Genomic DNA, 23,438 nt, shown 5'->3' with positions numbered 1-23,438 from the left:
CCCCGCCCCGGCTCCTCAACACAAACTTTCCGTCCCGCTCGCTCCCTCCTCCGCGCCCGGCGCCTCCCGCTCCAGCCCGGCTCATTCCGCACATTCCGGCCGGCCCCCTCCCCACGACCCCCCTTCCCGGCCCCCCTCGCGGCTCCGTCGGGCCCGGCGCAGCGGCCCGGCCGGAGCGCCCCCCCGAGCTCGGACCAGGTAAGCCGGGCGGACGCCGGGAGGAGGCCCTGCTGGGGAGAGGTGGTTTGGTTGGTTGGTTGGTTCTGGATGGGGAGGCAACACTCGAGGGGGGCTGGGTCCCCGAGCTATTGTCCAGCCTGAGCCCGAGCCCCGGATCTGGGTGCCGGGAAGTTTAGAGAGAAGGGGGGAGATCTCTCCGGGAAGCTCCGCCCCCACCCCCACCCCCCCGCGGCGGGGACGCGTTGGTCGGGGGAGGTAAGGAAGCCGGGATATTGTGTCCCCCGTGCCATCGCCTGTCCCGCCGTCCGCGCTCGGGGTGTCGGGGCGGGGACCTGGGGGCCGCAGAGTTTGGAGGGCCTGCCACCGGGGAGCTGGTATCCGGGGCGCCCAGTCCCGGGCCCCGCCGCCCTTTGGACTCGCGGCTCGCGCTCTCCGGAGCCCGCCCGGCCCCGGCTCCACGCAGGCCTCTGCCCGGCCTCCCGGCGCCCAGGCCGGTTCTGCGCGCGGCGCCCGCGGCTGCGCTGGGTTTGGAGGGTGCCTGGGAGCAAAGCCGCGCGCCCTGGGCGTGCGTCCCCTGAGAGGCAGGGGCTCGAGTTCCCTCCTGCTCTGCTGCCTGCCTCGGGGTCGCGGCTCGGAGTTTAAGTTCTGAGCTCTAGGAGCCTGGCTCCGGAGGGCGCTGGATTTGGGGCCTTTTCTTCACCGCACTTAATCAGGGCCCTTGTGTGGACTTTAAAGGGTTTAAGGTTGGCTGCCTGGTCCACCCTTTGCACCCCCGACCCCTCCATTGTCTGTCATGCACTTTATTCCTGCCTGGGAAGGCAGGACCAGGGGTGCTATTCTGGGTCTGTTTTCCAGCCCAGCCAGGCCCCTGGAGCAGTGTCATTGAGACCCCCCTGTGTCACCTTTCCTGGAGAGGGGCCCTGATTGGGGCTGAGAGATTCTTTCAGGGCAAGGGGGAATGAGGCCTTGGGGGAGGGCTTCTCAGGGGATGTCTCCCTCTGTATCTTCCTTCTCTCCAGATAGGGGCAGGACCAGGTCAGGCCTGGACTTGCAGCCCAGGAGAACAGGGGATGGAGGTGGGGACTGGACACAGCTCCGAGGGGCCGATGCCCATGGTGGCTTTATCCATCTGGTCTCCCGAGGCCTGTGTAACGTGTTCCACCCCAGTGCTGGGGGCTGGGACAGCTCCATTATCCGGATGCTGGGGGCAAGGAGAGAAGAAAGTACTCCCAAAAGTTGGTATTTGGAGAAATTATGTCCCCTGTCTTCCAGACTCCTGTAGTCCCCTTCCCAAAACCCTCCCCCTAGGGGGACCCCCCCAAAGGATGTAGTTCTTCTGGGTCCCTGCTCACCCTGTGGGCAGGGAATGGACAGATAGATGTATCATCCAAGAATGAGCTCTCTGGTTAGGGTGACTTTAGGGGCCCTGGATGCCCCCTCCTCAGGGAGAGGCTGGAGGCAGTAGGAGCCTCAAGCTCTTGGGCCTTCCCCCACCCCTCCAGGGAGGGAACCCTAATGAATATGCTAATTAGCGCATTTGGGCCCGGGAATGGCCTAGTAGACTGGTCAGAGGTTGCCAGGAGAGAGCGGCATGTAAGTGTTCTGAGCCCTGCTCCCACCCTCACCCTCAGGTTGCAGACCCTGGTGTGTTCTGCCAGTTGAAGAAACAGTAAACCAGGAGGAGATATCTCAACAGAGGAGGTCAAGAGATTAGGGATCTGGTCCAGCTGGACCTTTAACCAGTTATACCATCTTGGCAGGCCCCTTTGGGCCTCGGTTTCCTTGCTTGGAATAAATGACTTCTCAGGTCCCCCCTTCTCTGAGCTCCTCCTAGTCTCTGTCTTCCAGTCTGCTTTCCTTCTCCCCCCATTGTGGAACCTAAACCTGGGTCTGGAGGTGAGTGGGTGACCAGTGGTCCAAGGAAGAAGGTAAGGACAAAGCAAGGACTGAGGAGTAGCGAAACCAGGTGAGCAGGGCTGAAAAGGTTGCAGGCGGCAGGTGTCAAAGGACAGGGAGCCCAGTAGAGTCAGGGGATCTTGCCCTCCGAAGTGGCCCTGGGGTCTGGCAGGGCTGGATGGGATGGGTGTTCAGAGACCACTTGGATGGCCTGACCTTCTGTCCTACTCCCAGACCCCTCTGGGGGCCCCCAGGGCTCAGTGCGAAAGCTGGCTGGGAAGGAAGCTGTAAGTCCCACCCACTGCCCCACTCAGGGTGGGAGGGATGCCAGGGGCCAGTTCACAGCAGGGAGAGTGGAGAAGGGAGCCGTGAGGGGTCCAAAGGCTGCAGTTTCTATGGAGGTGGCTAGGAGTTTGCAGCTTTCTCTTCCAACATGGGGGCTGCAGAAGCTGTGGGGTCCCAGGGGTGACCTTGAGCATCCAGGTCTTCATGGACCTCTGGACAGCCCGGGCCATGGCAGGAGCTTCTCTGTCAGAGCTGGGGAGGTCAGTGATCACACTTGGCCCTGTCCCTCCCCTGCCCTCCTGGTGTTGTGCCAGGAAGGGCTGCCACCCCCAGGGAGGACACTGGATGGAGGACACTGGAGGAGCGGGCTCTGCCTGTCATCCCGGACCGCGGGGGGCTGGAGGCAGGGCCAGAGAATTCCATACCCCTGCAGATCCCCAAAGCACAGCCCTTGGGTTTCCTAGAGTGCCGATTGTTTCCTGTGCTCCCTGCCAGGCCCGAAAGGACAGGAAGTGATAGAAGGAAACGAGAGTGGAGAGTGCAACCGTGTGTGACTCTGGATGCATGTAAGAGAGAAGCGGTGAGCGGGACATTCTGTGTGGCTGGGACGTCTGCAGGGCTGGATGTGCGCCGGAGAGAACCTGGGTGAGACGGCTTGCGTGAGGCAGGGCATATGTATGAGAGAAACTGACTTTGTGACACTTGTGTGTGACATTCTCTACATGTGACTGATAGTGTGCGTCCATGAGAGAAACCTTGTGAATCGCAGTGTGCTGCTGCACGTGTGTGTGGGAACTCATGTGGCCGTCGCCCTCGACGTGTCTGTGAAGGAAGCCATTTGCTTGGCTGCGTGTGTGCCTGTGGGTGACACTGGGCGTGATTCAGATGCTCACTCTACGTGTGTGTGAGGGACACCGATTCATGACGCTATGTGAGTGAGTGTGTGTGTGTGTGTGTGTATGTGTGTGTGTGAGAGAGAAGCAGAATGAGTGATATTTTGTGTGACGTGTGATGCTGTGCTATGACCCAGTATGTGCCATGGCCACAGGTCTGCTTTGTGTGACTACGCACGACACTGTGTCTGAGCAAAAAGCTGTGGTCAGCTCTGTGACGGTGTGATGCGTGTGGCACGATGAGTTACATCGATACGTGCGCAGAGAAGCAGTTTTGAGCAGAGTGTGAACACGCTGTGTGAGTGACGCCGACCCCAGAAGGCGGCTGTGTGTGAGAGAAACGTGGGGTGTGACTGTGCCTGGCTCCCTGGGAGGTCACTATCTGGGCTTGTTTGGGACGGGCAGTGTGGTGACATTCTAGGGGCTGTACCAGATGGGGTGTAGGATGCCACGTGGGACACGTTTGGGGGCCTGTGACCCTTATGCATATGGCATCTATGTGGAAGACCACGAAAATGATACTGGTAAGGCTGGCCAATGGCTCACGCCTGTCACCCTAGCACTCTGGGAGGCCGAGGCGGGAGGATCACTTGAGCGCAGGAGTTCGAGACCAGCCTGAGCAAGAGCGAGACCCTGTCTCCACTGAAAATAGGAAAATTAGCCAGTTATTGTGGCACATGTCTATAGTCCCAGCTACTCGGGAGGCTGAGGCAGAAGGATTGCTTGAGCCCAGGAGTGTGAGGTTGCTGTGAGCTATGGTGATACCACTGTACTCTACCCAAGCCAACAGAGTGAGACTCTGTTTCTTTGTCTTTTTTTGAGACAGAGTCTCACTCTGTTGCCCAGGCTAGAGTGCCATGGCGTCGGCCTAGCTCACAGCAGCGTCAAACTCCTGGGCTCAAGCGATCCTCCTGCCTCAGCCTCCTGAATAGCTGGGACTACAGACACATACCACCAGGCCCAGCTAATTTTTTGTTTCTATTTTTAGTTGCCCAGCTAACTTTTTTTCTATTTTTAGTAGAGACAGGTGTGGGGTGGGGTAGTCTCGCTCTGGCGAAGGCTGGTCTCAAACTCCTGAGCTCAAGCAATCCTCCGGCCTCGGCCTCCCAGAGTGCCGAGACTCTGTTTCAAAAAAAAAAAAAGACACTGATAAGAACAGGAAGAAGGAATGTACTTAATGCCGCTCAATTATACTCTTAAAAATGGCTAAAATGGTCAATTTTATGGTATGTGTTTTACCACGATAAAATTTTTTAAGAACCAGAAAGGATAAAACAGCAACTTGAAGTACTGTAAAAAACAGAAACACAGAAGGGAGAGAGGGCGAGTAGCAGTGCACGTGCAGGACAGTGGCTGTGAGGAGACCGTGAGAGCCCGAGGGAGGGCACAGAGGACACCTGTGTGTTCACAAAGGACACTGACTCCTGGGGACATTGACCAAGTGGCTGGTGGCGGTTTGGTGGGTGACCCAGGGGGTACAAGGGGCCTCGCATGTTCATGAAGAACCATGAAACGCAGTTGCCCCACTAGGTACCTGGGAATCCCTCCCTGGGAGCGGGACAAGGTGAGGAGAAGGACAGTCTCAGAGGGGTAAAGTGGGGCTGGGAGCTGGGCCCCTTCTCTTCGCAGGGGCTGGAGGGCTCTGAGTCCCTCCCACCCCCTGCACTACTCTGGGGAGGGGTCGCGGGAGCAGAGCTTTGCAGAAGGAGGCCTGGAGGCTGTGTCCCCCCCTCCCTGAGAAAGCCCCTGCCCCAAGTAGTGGGGGAGGGGGGCAGAATCTTCATTCCCAAATTGGAAGCACATTAATGGGGGGGAGGGGAAGGGCCCCTCCTGCCTCCTGTGGGCTCTGCAAATTGCTTCCTCCTGTAAAAATCTGAGACCCTGCTCCAGGGAGGAGGGTGCTCCCTCCCCAGCCTGGCAGGGTGTGGCCACTTGGCAGAGTCCCTCAGGGGTCCTTGGGCTAGAGGTGGGAGAGGCAGATGCCATCCCCACCCCCTCCCCACTTGGTCCCAACCAGAGCCAGAGCGTGGCTACTTCTAGGGTGGGAGCCTCTGGCAGCTGGAGAACAGCTGGCCCGCTGTGGGGGCGGGTGGGGAAGGAGGGAGGAAAAGGCAGAGGGGGTGGGAGGCTCCCTTAGCCCTCCTCAGCTGCCCTCCCCGTCCTCAACCCCCTGGCCTAGGTTTGAGGGCAGAGATTTGGGAGGAAACTGATTTCACTGAGCTTCCTCACTTTTGAGTGATGTTCTCACTTGAAATGCGAGCGCTTTGGGGGCTGGGGTCCTTGCAAGGGTGGACAGCTGCTGGTGCTAGAGCCAGTAAGGTCACAGCTCAGTTTGTCCTCCGAGTGGGGAGAGTGCAGGGGCGGGTGAGAGTGAGGGGTGCCCACCTGCACCGACTGGCCTTGTCTGTGCCCCCTGCCAGGACAGGGGCAGCCCACGCTTCAGGCCGTCCCTCCCTTCCCCGAGAGGAGCCAGAGGGCGGGTGGTCTGGAGGCTGCAGGGCCTGTGGGGGGTCCAGGCCCCTGCTCTGGCCTGGCTCCTGGAGCTGTCCAGCCAGTTCTTCCGGCAGCTCTGGCCCCAGGGCCCCAGGGCGGGGAGTGGGCAGCAAGGTGCCCCTCGTCTCCCCCAGGGCCCCACAGCCTGCTCACCCAGCCTCCCAGCTCCCATTCCTGCCCCCACCCCGCGGCCTTCTGAGCCCGAAGGCTGGAAGGCTGAGGGCCAGAGAGGGAAAGGGGTGAGGCGGAGAGCAGTATGAGTCCACCAGGAGGGCTGCAGCCCGCCGTCCCCCTCTGCAGGGGCCCAGGGGAGGTGCTCGGTGAGGAGGTGGAGGGTGGGGGCCCCTGGGACAGCACTGGGGTGTCCTTGACACGGCCCTGTGTGGCCTCCCTCAGCACTCCCTCCCTCTGGTCTGCCCTGGCCTCTGGGTCTCCGTCCTTGTCCCTGTCTTTCCCTTTCTCCTGGTCCCTCTGGGCTTGCGCCTCCCACGCTGCCCGTGCACATCTGAGGTTCAGGGCCCCCCCACCCCTGTGGTGTGCCTCCCTCTCTGTGGGTCTTTGTGGGCTGTGATCACTCTCTCTCCTCCCCACCCGCCAGCTGTCTGTCTGTCTGTCCTTGGGTCTGGCTGCTGTCCCTCTCCGCATTTCTCCTCCTCTGGGTCTCCCCGAGTTGACTGCCCTGGTCTCTCGTCTGACTCCCGCTGGGTTGGGCTTTTTGTCTCTCTTCCTCTGGGGCTCCCCTGTATCTCTTGCCCGTCTCTCTGGGTCCTTCTCCCACCTCTCTTTACCCCAGGCCCAGGCTGCCCCCATCTCCCGCCCCTCCCGCCTGTCTCAGGCCCCCCCCCCCACTTTCCCTCCTCTCCCCGTCTTGGTGGCACAGCCCAGCAAGGCGGAGGCTCTAGACACCTGGGGGCTGCCACCCCAGGGGGCCTGCCCTCTTGGCCCCAGCCACCCCCTTCAGCAAGCCTTTGCCTCAGTCATGTCGGCATCTGTCCAGGGAGCCGCGGCCCCCTCTGTCACCCTGGGCAAGGTCCCAGTGTTTGGGGGTCTAGGGAGAGGAGGCGGCACATGCCAGCCTCCGTCCTCACCCGCAGCAGTAACTGGGGAGCAGTGCTCAGGCCTCCTGCTGCCTCCCTCTGACTGAGACGCCAGCTCAGCCCCCAGCCTGGGGCGGCTGCCTGCCAGTGTGCGTGTGCCTCGGCTCGGGGCGCAGATGCTCTCATTTGGTTGTCGACCCGAGTGCCCACACAGCGTACCTGCACACGTGTGCTCCTGTGCATGGCTGTGTACGGGGGTGCCCCCTGCGGGCCCTCTGCCCCGGGAGTGTTCCTAGAAAGTGAGTCTTGCATGTACCTAGGAGTCAGCAGAGAGCAGGGATGGTGGTCCCATTCTATCCATGACAGGTCCTTTGGGCCGCCCCTAGGCTCCCCTCCCCCTCACCAGCTGCCAGCGGTCCCAGCCAGGGGCTGCCCGCCCCGCCCCCCCAGTCTGTCCCAGCTCCCAAGCCCGCTGCTGTGTTCGCCATATTTGGCCACAGTGCTCCCGCGGGGGGCGGGGCGGGGCTGACATCACCCCAAGAAGGGGGGGCACAGCCTGGATGAGGGGAGGCAGGCAGAGACTGGGGGAGGCAGGAGAGTTGCTTTAGAAGTCTGGGCTGCCAGCGCCCCCCATGCACTGGGCCCCTGCTGCTCTGAGGGAGGCCTCGGGAAGGATCTGGAGGGAATGGGTTGAGGACTCCGTTGGGAGGGGTCTTAGCTCATGTAGCCCCTCTGCTCCTCCGCGGCCCCACAGCCCCATGGCAGTGTCCGTGGATGCCCGGGGGAGGCCCTGCATCCCAACTGCAGATACGGCTTCCTGGCGTGAGGAGCAGGCTGGGATGGGGGGTCTGGCCCCTCTGACTGGTCAAGGCGCAGCTTTCTCTCTCTCCCTGGCTGCCCACCAGCCATGGGAGAGAGATTGCTGATGGTCTTGGAGGCTTCGGAGTCAAGGCTATACAGCAGCGTGGGGGTCCTTAAAATTGCTCAAGCTGCTTGGGCTGAGGGGCACCCCGTGGTCTAGGCCCCACGGGCAGGCTCAGGGCAGTTGCTGTGGCAGCTGGGCCTCCTTTCTCTCTCCCAGGGGTGGGGTTTCTCAGCCCCGCTCCCCGTGCCCCACCGGTTTATGAGACCTAAGCTAGATTACTTGGATTCCTAACCCAGGTCTCGCACTTACTTGCTGTGTGCCCTTGGGCAAGTTGCTTCACCTCTCTGTTTCTTTGATTCCTGTGAAATAGGAATAAAATAGTATCTAGTATCTATCCCATAGGGTTATTGTGAGGATTAAATGAGTCAGTGTGGTAAAATCCCAGAGTAGTACCTGGCATATGACAAGTACTGTTCTTAGTAGTAACTTCCAGATCCATCTGACAGGCAGGCCCTCCCACCGCATTCCACTAGCGACAGCCTCCAGCCTCCAGCCTCAGCGAACGAACAGGCGGCTCCACAGGGAGAAGCCCACCTCACCCATGGGCAGGACCTGGAATTCACGTTCCTCTCCGTGGCTTCAGACAGGGTCCCCACCTCTCTACCCTGCCCCCCACCTCCCACCCCCCCGGAGCGGAGTCCCAGGGTCTAGCCGTCTTGGGCTGTGAGGCTCCCAGGACCTGATGTATTAATACGCTGGGGCTGGAGGGGCTTGGGGGTGCCTTGGGGCTGCGAGCCATGGGGGCAGCTGGGTGTGGTCTGGAGAAATAACCCAGCCTGGCGAGTGCAGGGAACTGGGTTTGCAGAGCCCTGGCCCAGCGCGATGTGGGCCCGGCCAGGGGCCAGCGTGTGGGTGGTTTATGGGCTGTGTGGGCTGGGGAGGTGCGGGAACAGGAAGTGGGATGGCGGAGCGGGTGGGGTCGAGCCAGGCTGTGGGCCAGGCACCTTCTCAGCGGCTTCCCCACCCGCTCCCTTTTTGTAATTCCCGGGCAGGTCCCACCCCACGTTTAAGCCGGCGTTCTGGTTAGTTGTCTCTTTAGGGACGGGGAGGCTGTACCCTTCCTGGGCCGGGTCCCTCCTCATCCCCGAGGGGTGCTCAGCAGGGTGTGCTGTGCTGGGGTGAGGACAGGGGCGGGGTCCCTGGTCAGGGGTCTGGACTTCGGGAGGGGTACTAAGAGAGTGAGAGCCCGAAGCCCCGCCCCTGCTCCTCCCTCTGTCGTCATGGTACCTCTGCAGCTGCATGGCCCTGTGAGCCTCAGTTTCCCTCTCTGAATAATGGGCATCATTCCTTGCCTTCTGTGCGTTAGTTTTGTGAGGGCTGAATGAATATGAACATGCTTTTTCCCCACAAAAGTGCTGTGTCTGTATAAGCATCATCAATGTTGTCATCGATCCCCTCTGTCATGAGCCAGGCACGTGGTTGGTACCTTGTCATGATCCAATTTAAATTTTGACCCACAACCTCAGGGAGACCCTTTCCTCATTTTACAGGACCGAGGCTCAGAGAGGTGAAGGAGCTCCTCCGAGGTCACACAGCTCTAAATCAGCTTAACCCCTGGTTGCTCCGTCCTGCCTGGAGCACCTGCCCCTGGGGTGGGGCTGGGGTGGGGGCAGAGGTCCGGAGCGGCGGCTGGGGGCTGGGAGGGTGCTGTGGTCGAGGAGGACCCTGGCCCTGACCCCTCTGCATCTGCCCCCCAGGCTCCCGGTGCCCAGTGGGCTCAGGCCCGGAGCCCAGAGCAACCAGCACCATAGCGTCCAACAGCTGGAATGCCAGCAGCAGCCCCGGGGAGGCCCGGGAGGATGGGCCCGAGGGCCTGGACAAGGGACTGGACAACGATGCGGAGGGCGTGTGGAGCCCGGACATCGAGCAGAGCTTCCAGGAGGCCCTGGCCATCTACCCGCCCTGCGGCCGGCGCAAGATCATCCTGTCGGACGAGGGCAAGATGTACGGTGCGTGTGGGGGCCCGGCGGACCGCCTCCCGCCACTCCTTGCGCTCTGCCCCTCACCCGACCGGTTTGGCGAAGTCCCGAGGCCGCCAGCGAGTCTGGGCGTGCCAGCCTGTGTGTCTGGAGCCTGCACAGCCTCCTCGCAAACAAGCTGGCCTGCCCCCACCAGCCGGCCCACACCTCTGCACCCGCCGCCCTCTCCCCTCCGCGGGCATGGAGGTTTCGGGCTGACTCAGTGGGCTCAGGAAACTGGGTCAGTCCGGGGTGCTCCAGGCAAGGCCTGGAGAGGGTCCCTCCCTGCAGGATGTGGGAAGGAGGCCCAAGGGCCGCGGCCTGGGCAAGGGTCCCCACACAGTTCTCTCCAGCGTCGGGGGAGCTCGCTCTGTGACAACGGCCTGCGTTGGGAAGAGGGCTGGGGAACGTGGGGACACGTTCATTCCTCAGTCCCCCCCCAGTCTCTGCCGTATCCCTGGCCTCTCTCTCTGCCCTCTTGCCCACCTCCAGAGGGACCTCCCCTCTTGTCCAGCCCTGAGATGGCTTTGCCAGAGCTGCATTTGGGATAACTCGGCTCCCCCCGGACCTCCCAGGTGGCCCCTGGGGGAGCAAGGCAGGCCGCAGCTTCTCCCTCCAGCGCCCAGGGCCGTGGCGGGCATGGGAAGCAGTAGGGGCCGCCTGTGTCCCTTGGCCCCACCCGTCTGCCACCCCCACCCTGGGCACCGGAGCCCCACCGTGGGGACAGGCAGATGTTCCAGGGCGCCTCCGTAGGGCAGGGGCCATCTGCCCCCACTGCTACCTCCCCGATGGCTGGGGCAGCCCCATGGGGTATTTTTAGCCAGGGCGGAGGGAGTGGGGTGGAGGGGACCTTGGGGAAGGGAGGAGCAGTGGGGCTGGTTCTGTCATCGGAGAGGAATTTGGAGAATTCGGCCGGTCTGGGGAGGCCATGGGGTTGGGGGACAGGGGGCCTGGATTTGGGGGCAGAGGTGTACACCCTGAGGATGCTGACACACGCAAGTACCCTCCCTTGGGCACCGGCCAGCTTCTGGGCGCTCAGAGGGGCCGCGGTGCTGAGCAGAGCCCCCACCCCAAGGCTGACAATGCTTCTCTCTCACGGGGCGGAAACAGCACTGGTAACCGGTGACATAGGAATGACGGGCACAAGGACATGGTAACACGCTCAGTGACACATCTTGACACAGTATAGGAGGCATGTTGGAGGGTGTCAGTCCTTCCTGGTCTTCCTTCACCAGAGAAGGAAAGGGACTCGTCCAGGGTCTCCCCGGTGGCAAGGACAGTGCTGGGACAGGAGCCCAGTCCAGATCCCCTTCAGACTTGCGTGGGGACGTGTGAGACGTCCACCATCTCACTCACACGCACCCCCACGTGCACACTCAGAGCTTTGGGGCTGGTGACACGGGCAGTGTCGCTGGGGGCTGGAGTGGCAGGTGCCGCGCTGGGACAGGCCCCGCCGGCACCGTCCTGCTGTCCTGCTGACCTGTGCCGCAGGCTTCTGTCTGGGGGCAGCCTGTCAGGGCGCCTGGCGCTGCTCAGTCCCCTCCCCAGCCACCTTCGCCCGCCCTGCTGGCAGCCTAGGGGACGTGGAGCGAAGAGAGCGGGAAGGGATCAGTGTTTTGGGAGGGTCGGGGTCTCTGCCTCCAGCTCCGCCCTTTGCCCAGGCCTCATTTGTTCTCTCGCCCCAATCTAGGTCGCAACGAGTTGATCGCACGCTACATTAAACTGAGGACGGGGAAGACTCGGACGAGAAAACAGGTAGAGAGACGATTCACGCCCCCACGCCCCCTCTGCCGCCAGCGTCGCGTGCTGTGCGTGGGGGGATGGCCCCGCTGTCCTCTCTGACCGCCCAACGCCTTGCCCGCGGCCTCCAGATAAGGCCGTGGCGCCGCTGCCCCAAGTGGCCCTGCCCGGCAGGGAGCCAGATGGTCAGAGAGAGAGGAGCGTGTGTGCAGGGCACTGGGACAAGCGTCCGACCCAGACCGGGAAGGCATCCCAGAGGAGGTGGCACTGGGAGGCATTTGAAGGGGAAGTGGGAGTCAGCCAGGCGGAGACAGCGAGAGGTCCCTCCCGGCCTGAGCAGGGCGGGCGGGTGCGTAAGGAGCACCGCGCACCCACGCCGAGCCTGCTCCGCGTCAGTTCACTTAGTTCTCTCGGCGACTTGGTGAGGCGGGCACGCTCGTTATCTCCCTTTTCCTGATGAGGAAACCGAGGCACAGGCGACTTCAGGAACTGCCTCTAGGTCCCTCAGCTGCGGGGTGCTGGGTCCAGGAGGGGGCCGCGGTCAGTTAGCGCGGGCGGCTCACCCCCCGCCGTGGTTCCCGAGCCAGTGAGTCGAGTCGGTAACACGTGGAGACGCTTCAGACAGAGTAGCGCGGCGGCAAGTTCTTTGTCGTCACTGTCATCGTCGTGAACGGAAGGCTGTCCTGGGCTCGGAAGGGAACTCTCGTCAAGTCATGCTTCACCCGAAGGGTGTGTTCGTGGGAACCTGTTGGTCGCCGTGGGAAGGGGCCAGGAATACTGGGCTTGGTCACGTTGAGCTGAGGCCCAGGCCGCAGCGGTGGGCACATCCCAGCCTTAGTTCTGCGCCCACCGCTACACCTGCTCCTGCACGAGCCCCTGAGAAGGCCGCCTGGACAATGGGCTTTTACACACCAGCTGTCGACAGGCTCAGAATCATTTATTTTTTCTGAGACAGTCTTGCTCTGTCACCTGGGCTAGAGTGCCGTGGCATCTGCTTAGCTCACAGCAACCTCAAACTCCTGGGCTCAGGCGATCCTCCTGCCTCAGCCCCCCGAGTAGCTGGGACTACAGGCATGCGCCACCATGCCCGGCTAATTTAATTTTTTTAATATATTTTTAGTTGCCTGGCCAATTTGTTTCTATTCTTTTCAGTGGAGACGGGGTCTCGCTCTTGCTCAGGATGGTCTCGAACTCCTGAGCTCAAGCGATCCTCCTGCCTCGGCCTCCCAGAGTGCTGGGATTACAGGCGTGAGCCACTATACCCGGCCCAGCTCAGAATTTTGCAAACAGCTGGCCTTAATCATTTTGTAAGGGTGGGGCTCCTTCTAACTTTATCCTTTCTAGAACTCTAGGTTTTTATATCTAATATCCCCTTGAAAGAGGACCCATCCTGCATTGTGAGGACAAGGTGGGTGGCATGTCTTTATGTGTTGCAGGAGCAACCAGCCAACAAGTTATTATTTTTTCCTGCTCATTTTTTATTTTATTAATACTTCTGGCAAAGAAATGCAGTTTTAGTTTTTTATAGATACACGCGGCAATTGACAGCAAGTACGATGCCTCCACATGTTGACAGAAACAGCTAAATATTAAATTGGGATAAAGTTCCATGTGACTTTCGGCTGTCACAGAGTCAACCATTTCGGGGTGGTCCTCTGTGCCAAGGGTCCAAACAAGGTGTGGTAGCATAGCTTGGTGGTGAAGCACGTGGGCTCTGAAGTCAGACCTAGTTTGAATCCTGGCTCTAGCATCCAGCTGTGTGACCTTGGATAAGCTCCTTAACCTCTCTGTTTTTGGTTTGATCGTCTGTAAGTCAGGGATATTAAAATAGTACCTACTTCCTAGCTTTGCAGTGAAGATCAGGTGAGTGGGTACGTGTGGCGTGCTGAGAGCCACAGTGCCTGTGCTGAGTTACTGTGTCCCAGCATGAAGCGATCGGTAGTTTTCATGGACGTGTCTGATTCCTGGGTAGGGTGAGGCAGTGAGAGAGGCACCCACCTAGGTTCTAACCAAGTGGTGTCAGGGGCTGCCCAGCGTCACACACATAGTAGCTTTCAGGCTATGATTAAAAAGAAAAATAAACCGTCTCTTTGCGGGGTAAAAACAGCCTGCGAAGAAAGCCTGCAGCAGGTGCTGGTTCTGCAGGCGCGAAGCTGCCTCCAGGCCCTGTTTGCTGCCGTGGCCCGGAGGAAACAGTGGTGTTTGGGTCCTCCGAGGGTCAGGGTCGGATCCTTGACACCGTCAAGGGTCTGCTGTGCAAGCCGGGCACACAGCCCAGGATGTATACGTGCAGACCGCGATTAGCTCAGGTTTGCCAGCAGAGGCTTCAGGGAGAAGAAGTGCAATTAAGAGCACCTACTGTGTACATATATACATTGGCATACATTAGTCCAAGGAGAAGGAAGGTGCGTTGGGGCAGGAAGCTGCGGGAGCAGAGTAGGAAAAGCACCAGGCCTAGTTTTATAGGGTGGGGTTGCTGGGGTTGGCAGGAGGACCTAGGCAGTGGTACAGGGGAGATCTTTGGTCAAGGATGTGGCCTTGTTCTGGAATTGAAAGGCCAACAGAGCATCACAGCCATTGCTAGCCCCCAGTGGTGCCAGTTAGTAAAAGGTGTCTCTGAGGTCACCAGTGAGGAAGAAGTCACCCCTTTTGGGGAGGGAACAAACACCCTTCCTCTGGGTTAGGAGCAGCCTTGTACCAGGGCATATGGCTTGGCCAGCAGAACTTGGGCTGGATTTCAGTCCTCACTGATGCCCTCTAGGCCAGGTACTCTTGTACAGTGAACAACCTGTACAACCGTACATGATAGCCCTGGAAGCCACTTTAGGCTCTTGAGCAAGACAAGGCCAAGAAGAGAGCGGAATTGGCAGTGCCAAGAGGTGTCTGTCCACAGGGGCCCCAAGGTTCCCCCAATTTTCATTTGGTCCCCCAGAGATGAGGGCTGGGATGCTCTTTTCTCCGTGGCTACCCTGTGGCTGTGCCTCCTCACTGTCTGTGTTTTCCTCTCTGGCGGGACTTGGGGCGGCCCCTAGGTGTCCAGCCACATACAGGTTCTAGCTCGGAAGAAGGTGCGCGAGTACCAGGTTGGCATCAAGGTACGTCGGGTGCCGGACTGGGGCCTCCAGCCTCTGCCGGGCCCCTTACCCACGGCGCCTCCAGCACTGTCCGTGCGCGGCTCAGGCCCCTGCCTCGGCCGTTCCTCCGGCCCACTGTGCCTCCTTTCTGGCTGCAGCTCCGCTCTGGCATCTCCTCCGCTCTCCGCTCTTGTTCTCTTCCTTTCTCTCCCCACAGGTCTCTAGCCACTTGCAGGTTCTAGCCAGGCGGAAATCCCGGGAGATTCAGTCCAAGCTGAAGGTATGGGCCCCTGCCACCTGGCCTGGCCCTGCCCCATCCTCTCTGGCCCCAGCCTGGGCAGGGAGGGGCAGAGAAGCTGTGAGAGGTCTCAGAAACACACGTGGCAGCAGGAAGCCCCAGGACCATGTCAGGCTACACAGGGCCACAGCCCCTGGGAACTGAATAGGAGCCCAAGGGGATAGCCAGCCCTCCAGTGAGGAAGAGGGAGACCATCTGGGGGGCACTAAGGCCCACCTCTCCTTTTCTCTGTTTTTCTTTTTCTCCTTCCTCCTGACTGCTGCTTACTAACTGCATGGAGACTTCAGGTGGGCAGGGAGGAGCACCGGGGGTACGGGCTGGAGGGGCTAAAGCGGTGGGCATGGCAGTTCCTCGCAGGCCTGGCTGCTCCGCAGCCAAGGATCTCAGTCTGGGGGTTGTGACCTGGGCCCTTGTCAGGCCCCGTGTGGGCTGTGTGCGCTTCTCCCTGCCCACAGCTGCGCGGGGGGCTGAGCCTCCAGCCCTGCCCCCATCCTCCAGCAGACACTGACAGACCCGGGGTGCCAGCTTGTTCCTCCCCCATCCTCCCTTTTCCAGGGCTTGCCCCCACTTGGCAAGCACCCCCTCTGGGGCCACGGGGAGGGTCCGCAGCTGCCTCTAAGCAGCTTCCTTGGGCCCCTTGGGAGCTAAAGCCAGGTGGGTGCTGGGTGGAGGTAGGCGGAGACGCGTCCCCAGCCCACACTGCCCTCTCTTCTAATCCACCCTCCCGCTTTCCTTTGCAGGCCATGAACCTGGTGAGTAGCACTGCCTGCCCCGGGGTGGGGAACCTGCGGCCTTGGGGCCACGTGTGGCCTTCTGGATCCTTGAGTGTGGCCTTTTGACTGAATCCAAATTTTACAGAACAAATCCTTTTAATAGCCCAGAACATTTGATACAGGATTTTCAAATTAGAGATTGTGGAATCACTTCAATAGGTTTGCAAGCAGCATTTTTTGAAAATGCAGTACAGTGGTTCTCAAACTTTAGTGTGCATCAGAGTCACCTGGAGGGATTGTCAAAACAAATTTCTGGGCCTCACCCTCAGAGTTTCTGATTCAGTAGGTCCAGGGCCTGAAAATGTACATTTCTTTCTTTCTTTCTTTTTTTTTTTTTTTTTTTTGACAGGGTTTCACTCTGTCACCTGGATAGAGTACAGTGGTGTCATCCTAGCTCACTGCAACCTCAAACTCCTGGGCTCAAGCCATCCTCCTGCCTCAGCCTCCCGAGTAACTGAGACTACAGGCACATGCCTCCACGCCAGGCTGATTTTTTAAATTTTATTTTTAGTGGAGATGAGATCCTGCTATGTTTCTCAGGCTGGTCTTGAACTCCTGGCCTCAAGCCATCCTCCCGCCTTGGCCTCCCCGACGGCTAGGATTACAGGTGTGAGCCACCACGCCAGGCCTGAAAATATACATTTCCAGGTGCTTTCGGGTGATGCTTGTGCTGTTGGTCCATGGACCATACTTTGAGAACCACGGATGAAATATTATAGAGTAGAAAATACGAGTGTGTGTGACATACGATAAGGCTACGGAATAAAATTACTTCTTACTGCGGGCGTGGTCAGAGGTGATGTGCGCTGAGGAGGCTGAGACCAGAGAGGGGCAGAGACTCTCCTGAGACCACACATCAGACCCGGACTCCCTGGGCCCCGAGGCCTGGGAGGGGGCCCCAAGGCAAGCCCACGCCTTGTCCCTGGCCCAGGCCTTACTCGGCCCCACTCCCCAGGACCAGGTCTCCAAGGACAAAGCCCTCCAGAGCATGGCGTCCATGTCCTCCGCCCAGATCGTCTCCGCCAGCGTCCTGCAGAACAAGTTCAGCCCACCCTCCCCCCTGCCCCAAGCCGTCTTCTCCACTTCCTCGCGGGTACGGGGTCCGGGGGTGGGCTGGGTGGGCATGCTGTGGGGGATGGGCTTTAGTGGAGTCGTGGGGACTGAGGGGCCCTTGTCTTTGTCCCATCCCAGCAGTTCTGGAGCAGCCCTGCTCTCCTGGGACAGCAGCCTGGACCCTCTCAGGAGTGAGTACTGCGGCCCGTCCTCCCACGCCGTCTCCCTCCTTGCAGCCACGCCGGGCTCCCCTCCTTCTGGGTTCCAGCAACAGCTGAGCAAAGTTTTAGCTCAGAAATGTCGGGCCGCAGAGCGGCAGTGGAGCCTGGGGCACCGTCGGCCCATCCGTGCGCGGGTCGCCAGCCCACTCGCCACTGGCGCCCGCAGTCAGTTTTCACCCGGGTAACCTCCGAGCCAGCCACTGGGTTCACAGTCGGGAAGGCGAGCGTGCTTGGTTTCTCCAGTCCTGACACAGCTTTCGTCGTAAGGCACGCCGGTAGCTTAACACAGAGATTCCCGGGCGGGGCGGAAACGCCGCGTTCAGCGTGCACGTTAGGTGTGAGATGCAGCCGGCGTTCATAAAAGTTAAAATGGGAAGAAAACAAGCGTGTGAGTCAGCTTGCCAGCACGTGCTTCCGAGCCCCGAGAGAAAGGCTAGGTGGCTTTCTGTGGGGGTCCTGGGTGGGGGGCTGGGCCAGGTGGAAGGTGGGGAAGGGGGTGACCCTCTAACCAGGCTGTGCTCCTGTCTGCAGCATCAAGCCCTTTGCACAGCCAGCCTACCCCGTCCAGCCGCCCCTGCCGCCGACGCTCGGCAGTAAGTTCCCCGCGTGAGGCTGCTGCCACCACCGCTCTCCCTGGCACCTGCACCTCTGCTCGGGAGAGCTGGGCCCAACCGTGTGTGTGTGTGTGTGTGTGTGTGTGTGTGTGTGTGTGTGTGTGTGTGTGTGTTGGGAGGGAGGGGGAGATGGCATCTGTAGGGGATTGGGACAGGCCAGAAATATCTCCTTTACCTTGTACAGTGTTGCTGAACTCGGCACAAAGCCATAGCCAGCACACGGCTACGTAAACACCGCCCAAACCATCACACTTACATACAGCTCTATGCACAGGATACTCCTGTAAGGAGAGACACCAAAATCCTAATAGGGCTTTACTCTCTCTAGGTGGTAGGATTCTTATTACTTCCCCTTTTTGCTTCTGTGTTTTCTGTTTAAAAACACATTAATACTGACACAAGAAAAACGTCCTTTGTGTATACTACTGGGGGGCTGCCACGTAGAGTTGTGCAGGTCGTGTACTGTACAAGGACACCCAGTAGGGGAGTCGAAATCCAATCCACGTTCCTACCCGAGAGGGGCACTGTTTTCTAATCTGCACGGAGGCTCTGCAGGCTGGGGCAGTAACCATGTGCCCGCGCCCATGCGGATGAGGCTCCGTCTCGCCCTCCCAGGTTACGAGCCCCTGGCCCCGCTCCCCCCAGCTGCTGCCTCTGTGCCCGTGTGGCAGGACCGCACCATTGCCTCCTCCCGGCTGCGGCTCCTCGAGTACTCAGCCTTCATGGAGGTGCAGCGCGACCCTGACACGGTAACGTGTTTGGGGGTGGGGCTGAGGCTTTGCACAGTCGTGGAGAGGCTGGCTGGGCATTCCAGGACCACAGCTCGGGGTCCTGGGGGTGGGGGTCTGGCCTGTCTGAGAAGCCACAGGGCAGCTCTGTCACCGTGCGGCGCCCCCTTCCCCACCCCAGGCCCGCATGCTCGGGTGCCCTCCTGACCTTGTCTGGGCCGCCCCCACAGTACAGCAAACACCTGTTTGTACACATCGGCCAGACGAACCCCGCCTTCTCGGACCCGCCCTTGGAGGCAGTTGACGTGCGCCAGATCTACGACAAGTTCCCTGAGAAAAAGGGGGGACTGAAAGAGCTCTATGAGAAGGGGCCCCCGAATGCCTTCTTCCTCGTCAAGTTCTGGGTGAGCCGCCCTGGTCCCTCTCTGCTCCCAGCCCAGATGTGCAGCACCCCCTGGCCCACTGCACTGCCCCCCGACACTGCTGTCTCCCTGTGGCCCGTGGGCAGAGTGCCGGAGATGGGTCCCTGGGCGGAAGGCCGATGTGGTGCGGCGGGAAGCCTCCCTCTGGCCTCTGCCAGCCCCTGAAGCCCCCACCCCACCCCCACCCCAGGCCGACCTCAACAGCACCATCCAGGAGGGCCCGGGAGCCTTCTATGGGGTCAGCTCCCAGTACAGCTCTGCCGACAGCATGACCATCAGCGTCTCCACCAAGGTGTGCTCCTTCGGCAAGCAGGTGGTGGAGAAGGTGGAGGTGAGTGGTGGCCCGGGTGGCGTGGCGGGGCCGGGAGCGCGCAGACCGAGTGACGCACTCTGTCTCCGGGCTCTCCGCAGACGGAGTACGCCAGGCTGGAGAACGGGCGCTTCGTGTACCGGATCCACCGCTCGCCCATGTGCGAGTACATGATCAACTTCATCCACAAGCTGAAACACCTGCCCGAGAAGTACATGATGAACAGTGTCCTGGAGAACTTCACTATCCTGCAGGTGTGGGCGGCAGCAGGGGATGTGGGGGTTCCTGGGAGGGCCACAGGCCAGGGGCCTCAAAGTGGGGTAGCCAGACCCATTACTCAGACGAGAAGCTGAGACCAGGAAGGAGAAGGGTCTGCTCGGCCCCTGCCCCGTGGCCCTGTTCTGCCTGACTTCCCGAATCTTCCTACCCATCCCCCAGGTGGTCACAAGCCGGGACTCCCAGGAGACATTGCTTGTCATTGCTTTTGTCTTCGAAGTCTCCACCAGCGAGCATGGGGCTCAGCACCACGTCTACAAGCTTGTCAAAGACTAGGGTGCCCTCTGACCCCTCACAAGGATGCAGGACGAGCATCTCCTCCGCATACCTGCCTGGCACCCCCAGCGGACCAGGATTGAGGACTCATCCACCTGTCAGGCCTCAGGCCCAGGACCCAGGAGGCCTCCCCACTCCCCCAGCACACACACTCCCTGCCACTGTTCTGCGCTTTAATCGTGGGAGAAGAGAGAGCTTGGCAGTGGGGCAGCCTGTCTGGGGCGCTGACCCACCATCGCCCAGCTCTGCCCAGCCTCCAGTGACCTCAGAGAGGTGGGGATGGAGGACACCTTCAGGCTCTGGCATGTGTGGCCACTGACCCCCCAGGGCAGTGTGGTGGGCAGGCGAGGGTAGAGTGGAGACGGAGGAGTCGACGTGCAGAGGCCCGGGGGAAGGAGAGTGTCAAGTCGGGGTTAGGCTGAGGAAAGAGAGGAGCCCCCACTTCCTTGCTCCTTCTACATGCCAGGCCTGGTGCCAAGGCTCCTTGCATGGCTTGTGCCGTCCTCAGACCCTACAAAGCAGGCATGGGCTTCCGTGTTTCAGATGAAGTGCTGAGACTCCAAGAAGCTGAGGCACCCACAGGAGGGGTGGGCAGAGCTGAGCTCTCGTGCAGGGCTGCCTGTCCCCAGAGCCCAGGTTTACACTACCTCCCTGGAGCAGGGTGGGGGAGGGGCGCCTCCTTGGGGGCCTGGACACAGCACGTTCTCCCAGAGTACCCTGCGCGGGGGAGCACCTGTTTCTGACCAGGCAGGAAGGGGAAAGTGCAGCCGCTACTAGGCACCTGTTAGCACCCCCATCAGCCCGCAAGCCAGCCATTGGCCCCAGGAGCCTCCAGGCACCCCTCCAAGCTGCCCTGGCCCAGATCAGGTGCCCAAGCGCCCCAGCACCCTCCAGAGGCAGGCCCAGGCTGAGAAACAGAATTGAGGGCCAGGGAGAGGAAGATGCAGTCCCGGCCTCCTGGCATACCGGAGACCAGGGGGGAGACCAGGGGAGGAGGGCTAGCAGGCGGCTTTGGTATTTTCTCTTGCCCGAGACGTGGGTTTGACAAAACCTCGGTGGGCACTGCCCCCTTCTGTTCTTCCCCACCTCAGTCTCCCTGCCCTGGAGCAGCCACTCGCAGGCCCAGTTCTTGGACCGAAGGTGAACCCTTCCCCTGCACCCAGGCCCCCGAGGGCCAGCCAGGCCTGTCCGGCAGCAGCCCTGGGTATTCATGGGTTTCGTATGAAGTACTGTGCCCTTCCCTTCCGCAGCCCCGGTCCTGCCTGAACTTCCTGACGGTCCTCACAGTTTGCATATCGCTCAGGCCACCTCCAGACCCCACCTAGGTTTTATAATGTATATTATATATATTTTTGTGTATTTTTTAAATCCAGCTATGATGGGTTGTATCATAAATGCAGCTTGGGGCTGGGGCGGAGGCCCTCAAGGCCCTACGCCTGCTCAAAAAAAAAAAAAAAATTAAAGTTATTTGTTTGTGGGCCAGTCATGTGACCAGCTGTGTGCCAGACCTTTGGATTGGAGCAGCTTGAGGTGCGTGCTCCTCCCAGGCCCCGGCGTGTGGCCCTCCATCCCCGCACCTTCTGTCTCTGCTGAGAGGCCCCAGGCCCCGCCCATACTTCAAAATGATGCAGGGGCCCCACGAAAGCTTTGCCAGCTCCTGACAGTTCTCACATGCCCTCCTGCTTGAACTGAGCACTTTTCTGTGCCCAGCGCTGGCCCGAGCTCACCTGAGTGACTTGCCCAAGGTCGCAGAATGGGCGCTCCAGAGCCCTGCTAAGCCAGCACAGACTAAGAGCCTCAAGATCCCAAGCCACGCCCAGCCCTGAGCCACCTCCTGCTCACACAGCAGGGGCCAGAGTCAGGGGTTTTGGGGGAGGGGACAGTTCCTGATGCCCTTCAGTGGGCGTCTCGGTCCCGAGAAGGCTGCTCCAGCCTTTCTGCCTGCAGTTAAAGGTGGGTGAACTGTGGGCTCACTAGTCACGGGATGGGAAACATTGCCCTGAGGGGGGCATGCTGGAGATGACTGGGGTGAAGTAAAATGGGGGTCACCCAGTTAAACTTGAATTTTAGATCAACAACAAATCGTTTTTTAGTTTAAATATAGCCCACGCAATACTAAAAAAAATTCATTGTTGATGTGAAATTCAAATTTGGGCATCCTGTATTTTTATTTGCTAAATCTAGTAATCCTCTAGAATCTGGTCTTCTAGTTCTTTCTGGTCCAGCCTCCAAGTTTACAAATGGGGAAACTTGAGACCAAGGTTAAGTGAACTCCTCACTCAGCAAGTCACTGGCAACATGATTCGAACCTGGTCTCCCTGACTCCAAGTTGTGTGCCTGGTCTACCATTTACCCCGTGGCTTTGTCCACTGAATTAGAGGGACCGAAGACTGTCACGTGCAGGACGGGAGTCTGTTTGGAGCCCCAGTCAGGTAGGAGAGGGTCCTGAAGGCAGAAATCCAAACTAGGGCTGGATGTCACCACTGGGTGCTACATCTAGTCTGTGCTCGCAGATGAATGTCTGCTGGGTGACCGGGCTCAACAGCCTTCAGGTGATTGCTTTTGCCTTTCTTTAAGCACTGCTGTTTAAGAGACGGTCTCACTGTCATCCAGGCTGGAGTGATTGCAGCTCACCACAACCTCAGACTTGGCTCAAGCGACCCTCCTGGCTCAGCCTCTCAAGTTGCTAGGATGGTTAATTTTTTTTTTTTTTTTTTGCAGAGGCAGGGTGTCACTATGTTGCCCAGGCTAGCCTCAAACTCCTGGCCTAAAGAGATTTTCCTGTGCTGGGATCACAGGTGTGAGCCCCTGCACCCAGCCCTGGTATTACTTTTTTTTCCGATTGCAAAGATCACAGGATGTTTAGAAAATACAGAAAAGCCCAAAGAAAATTAAAGTATTCTAATTCCCAGAGCTAACCATTCTTAACATTTTGGTATTGCTTCTAATTGTTTGTACTATAGATGCACTTTTTTCTCCCTTTCCAATATAAAATTGGGTCCTTAAAAGCTAAAATGGCAAAAACTGCTCTAGATCTTGCGTAAAAACCTTGTAGTCTTCAGTTCAAGGACAGCTAAAGCTTGCATTTTGCAGTACCAATGTTACACTTTGGAACAAGCCTTCAGATCTATTAGAGAGCAGATTCGGATGAGACCATAGGTGACAAGGAAAACTAGGGCCAGGCACAGTGGCTAACACCTATAATCCCCAGGAGGATCGCTTGAGGCCAGTTCAAGGCCAGCCTAGGCAATGTAACAAGACCCCATCTCTACAAAAAAATAAAAAACTTAGCCAGCCAGGCGTGGTGGTACACACCTGTAGTCTCAGCTACATGGAAGGCTGAGGCAGGAGGATCACGTTAGCCCAGGAGTTTGAGGTTGCAGTGAGCTGTGATCATGCCACTGTACTCTAGCCTGGGTGACAGAGCAAGACCCTGTCTCAAAAAAAAAAAAATGAACTGGCTTCATTATTTACCAAAGTTAAATGAAGCAGAGTCAAGTCAAAGGTTAAGCCACAGGTATTTCCCACCACACCAAAAGCCACCTTTCCAGTAGCGGGTGCTAGAGGCAAGAACTGCAACAGGGAAATGCCTCAAAAGGCCCCATGGGCTGAACCTGCCAGGGGCTCAGGCAGAGCACAGGGCCTGGAAGTTTCCATAGCCTGACTCCACCCACTGTTGGTTCCCCTAGAAAAAAGCAACAGGGTCCTTTGATTTTGTGCTGGTTTGTTGTTGGCCATTTTTTCCCCAACATTTACTCATTTCTGACCCTAAACATAGGCTATTCAATTTGGGGTCAGGCAGCTCAGAAATGCTAAGATCCTACACTGACTTCTAAGTGTTTGCAGACCAATCCTATCAAAAGCATTTAGGAGTCCAATCTTCACTTTGCAAGAACTTTCCTTGTAATTCCTACATACTGGGACTCCCCAACGTTCAATTTAGAGCTTTCAAAACTTAGGGCTCAGAAGTCCACACTAAGCACCAC

The 23,438-nt window shown here is 59.2% G+C and overlaps 1 protein-coding gene across 3 annotated transcripts; it reads left to right on the top strand.

Moving 5' to 3' along the window:
* The first annotated feature begins 9,369 nt into the window (after positions 1-9,369).
* Positions 9,370-20,935, top strand: TEAD3 (TEA domain family member 3). Of its 3 annotated transcripts, none has more exons than XM_012646611.1 (12): positions 9,370-9,658; positions 11,358-11,422; positions 14,440-14,502; positions 15,520-15,531; positions 16,508-16,645; positions 16,747-16,796; positions 17,358-17,419; positions 18,056-18,189; positions 18,399-18,572; positions 18,781-18,921; positions 19,002-19,154; positions 19,339-20,935. In XM_012646611.1, exons 1-12 carry the CDS (start codon positions 9,652-9,654, stop codon positions 19,450-19,452), a joined length of 1,113 nt encoding a protein of 370 aa, XP_012502065.1. In that variant the 5' UTR covers positions 9,370-9,651; the 3' UTR covers positions 19,453-20,935. The 3 variants fall into 3 exon arrangements, with proteins under 3 accessions (XP_012502065.1, XP_012502064.1, XP_012502066.1); XM_012646610.1 differs by having other exon boundaries at positions 16,744-16,796; XM_012646612.1 differs by lacking the exons at positions 9,370-9,658; positions 11,358-11,422 and having other exon boundaries at positions 12,933-14,761; positions 16,744-16,796.
* The last annotated feature ends 2,503 nt before the right edge of the window (positions 20,936-23,438 follow it).

The sequence above is a fragment of the Propithecus coquereli genome, unplaced genomic scaffold (assembly GCF_000956105.1).
Source record: "Propithecus coquereli isolate 6110/MARCELLA unplaced genomic scaffold, Pcoq_1.0 Scaffold248, whole genome shotgun sequence".
NCBI classification, from domain to species: Eukaryota; Metazoa; Chordata; class Mammalia; order Primates; family Indriidae; genus Propithecus; species Propithecus coquereli.
Note: the sequence above shows the minus strand (reverse complement) of the source record. Positions and strands in the feature narration are given on the sequence as shown.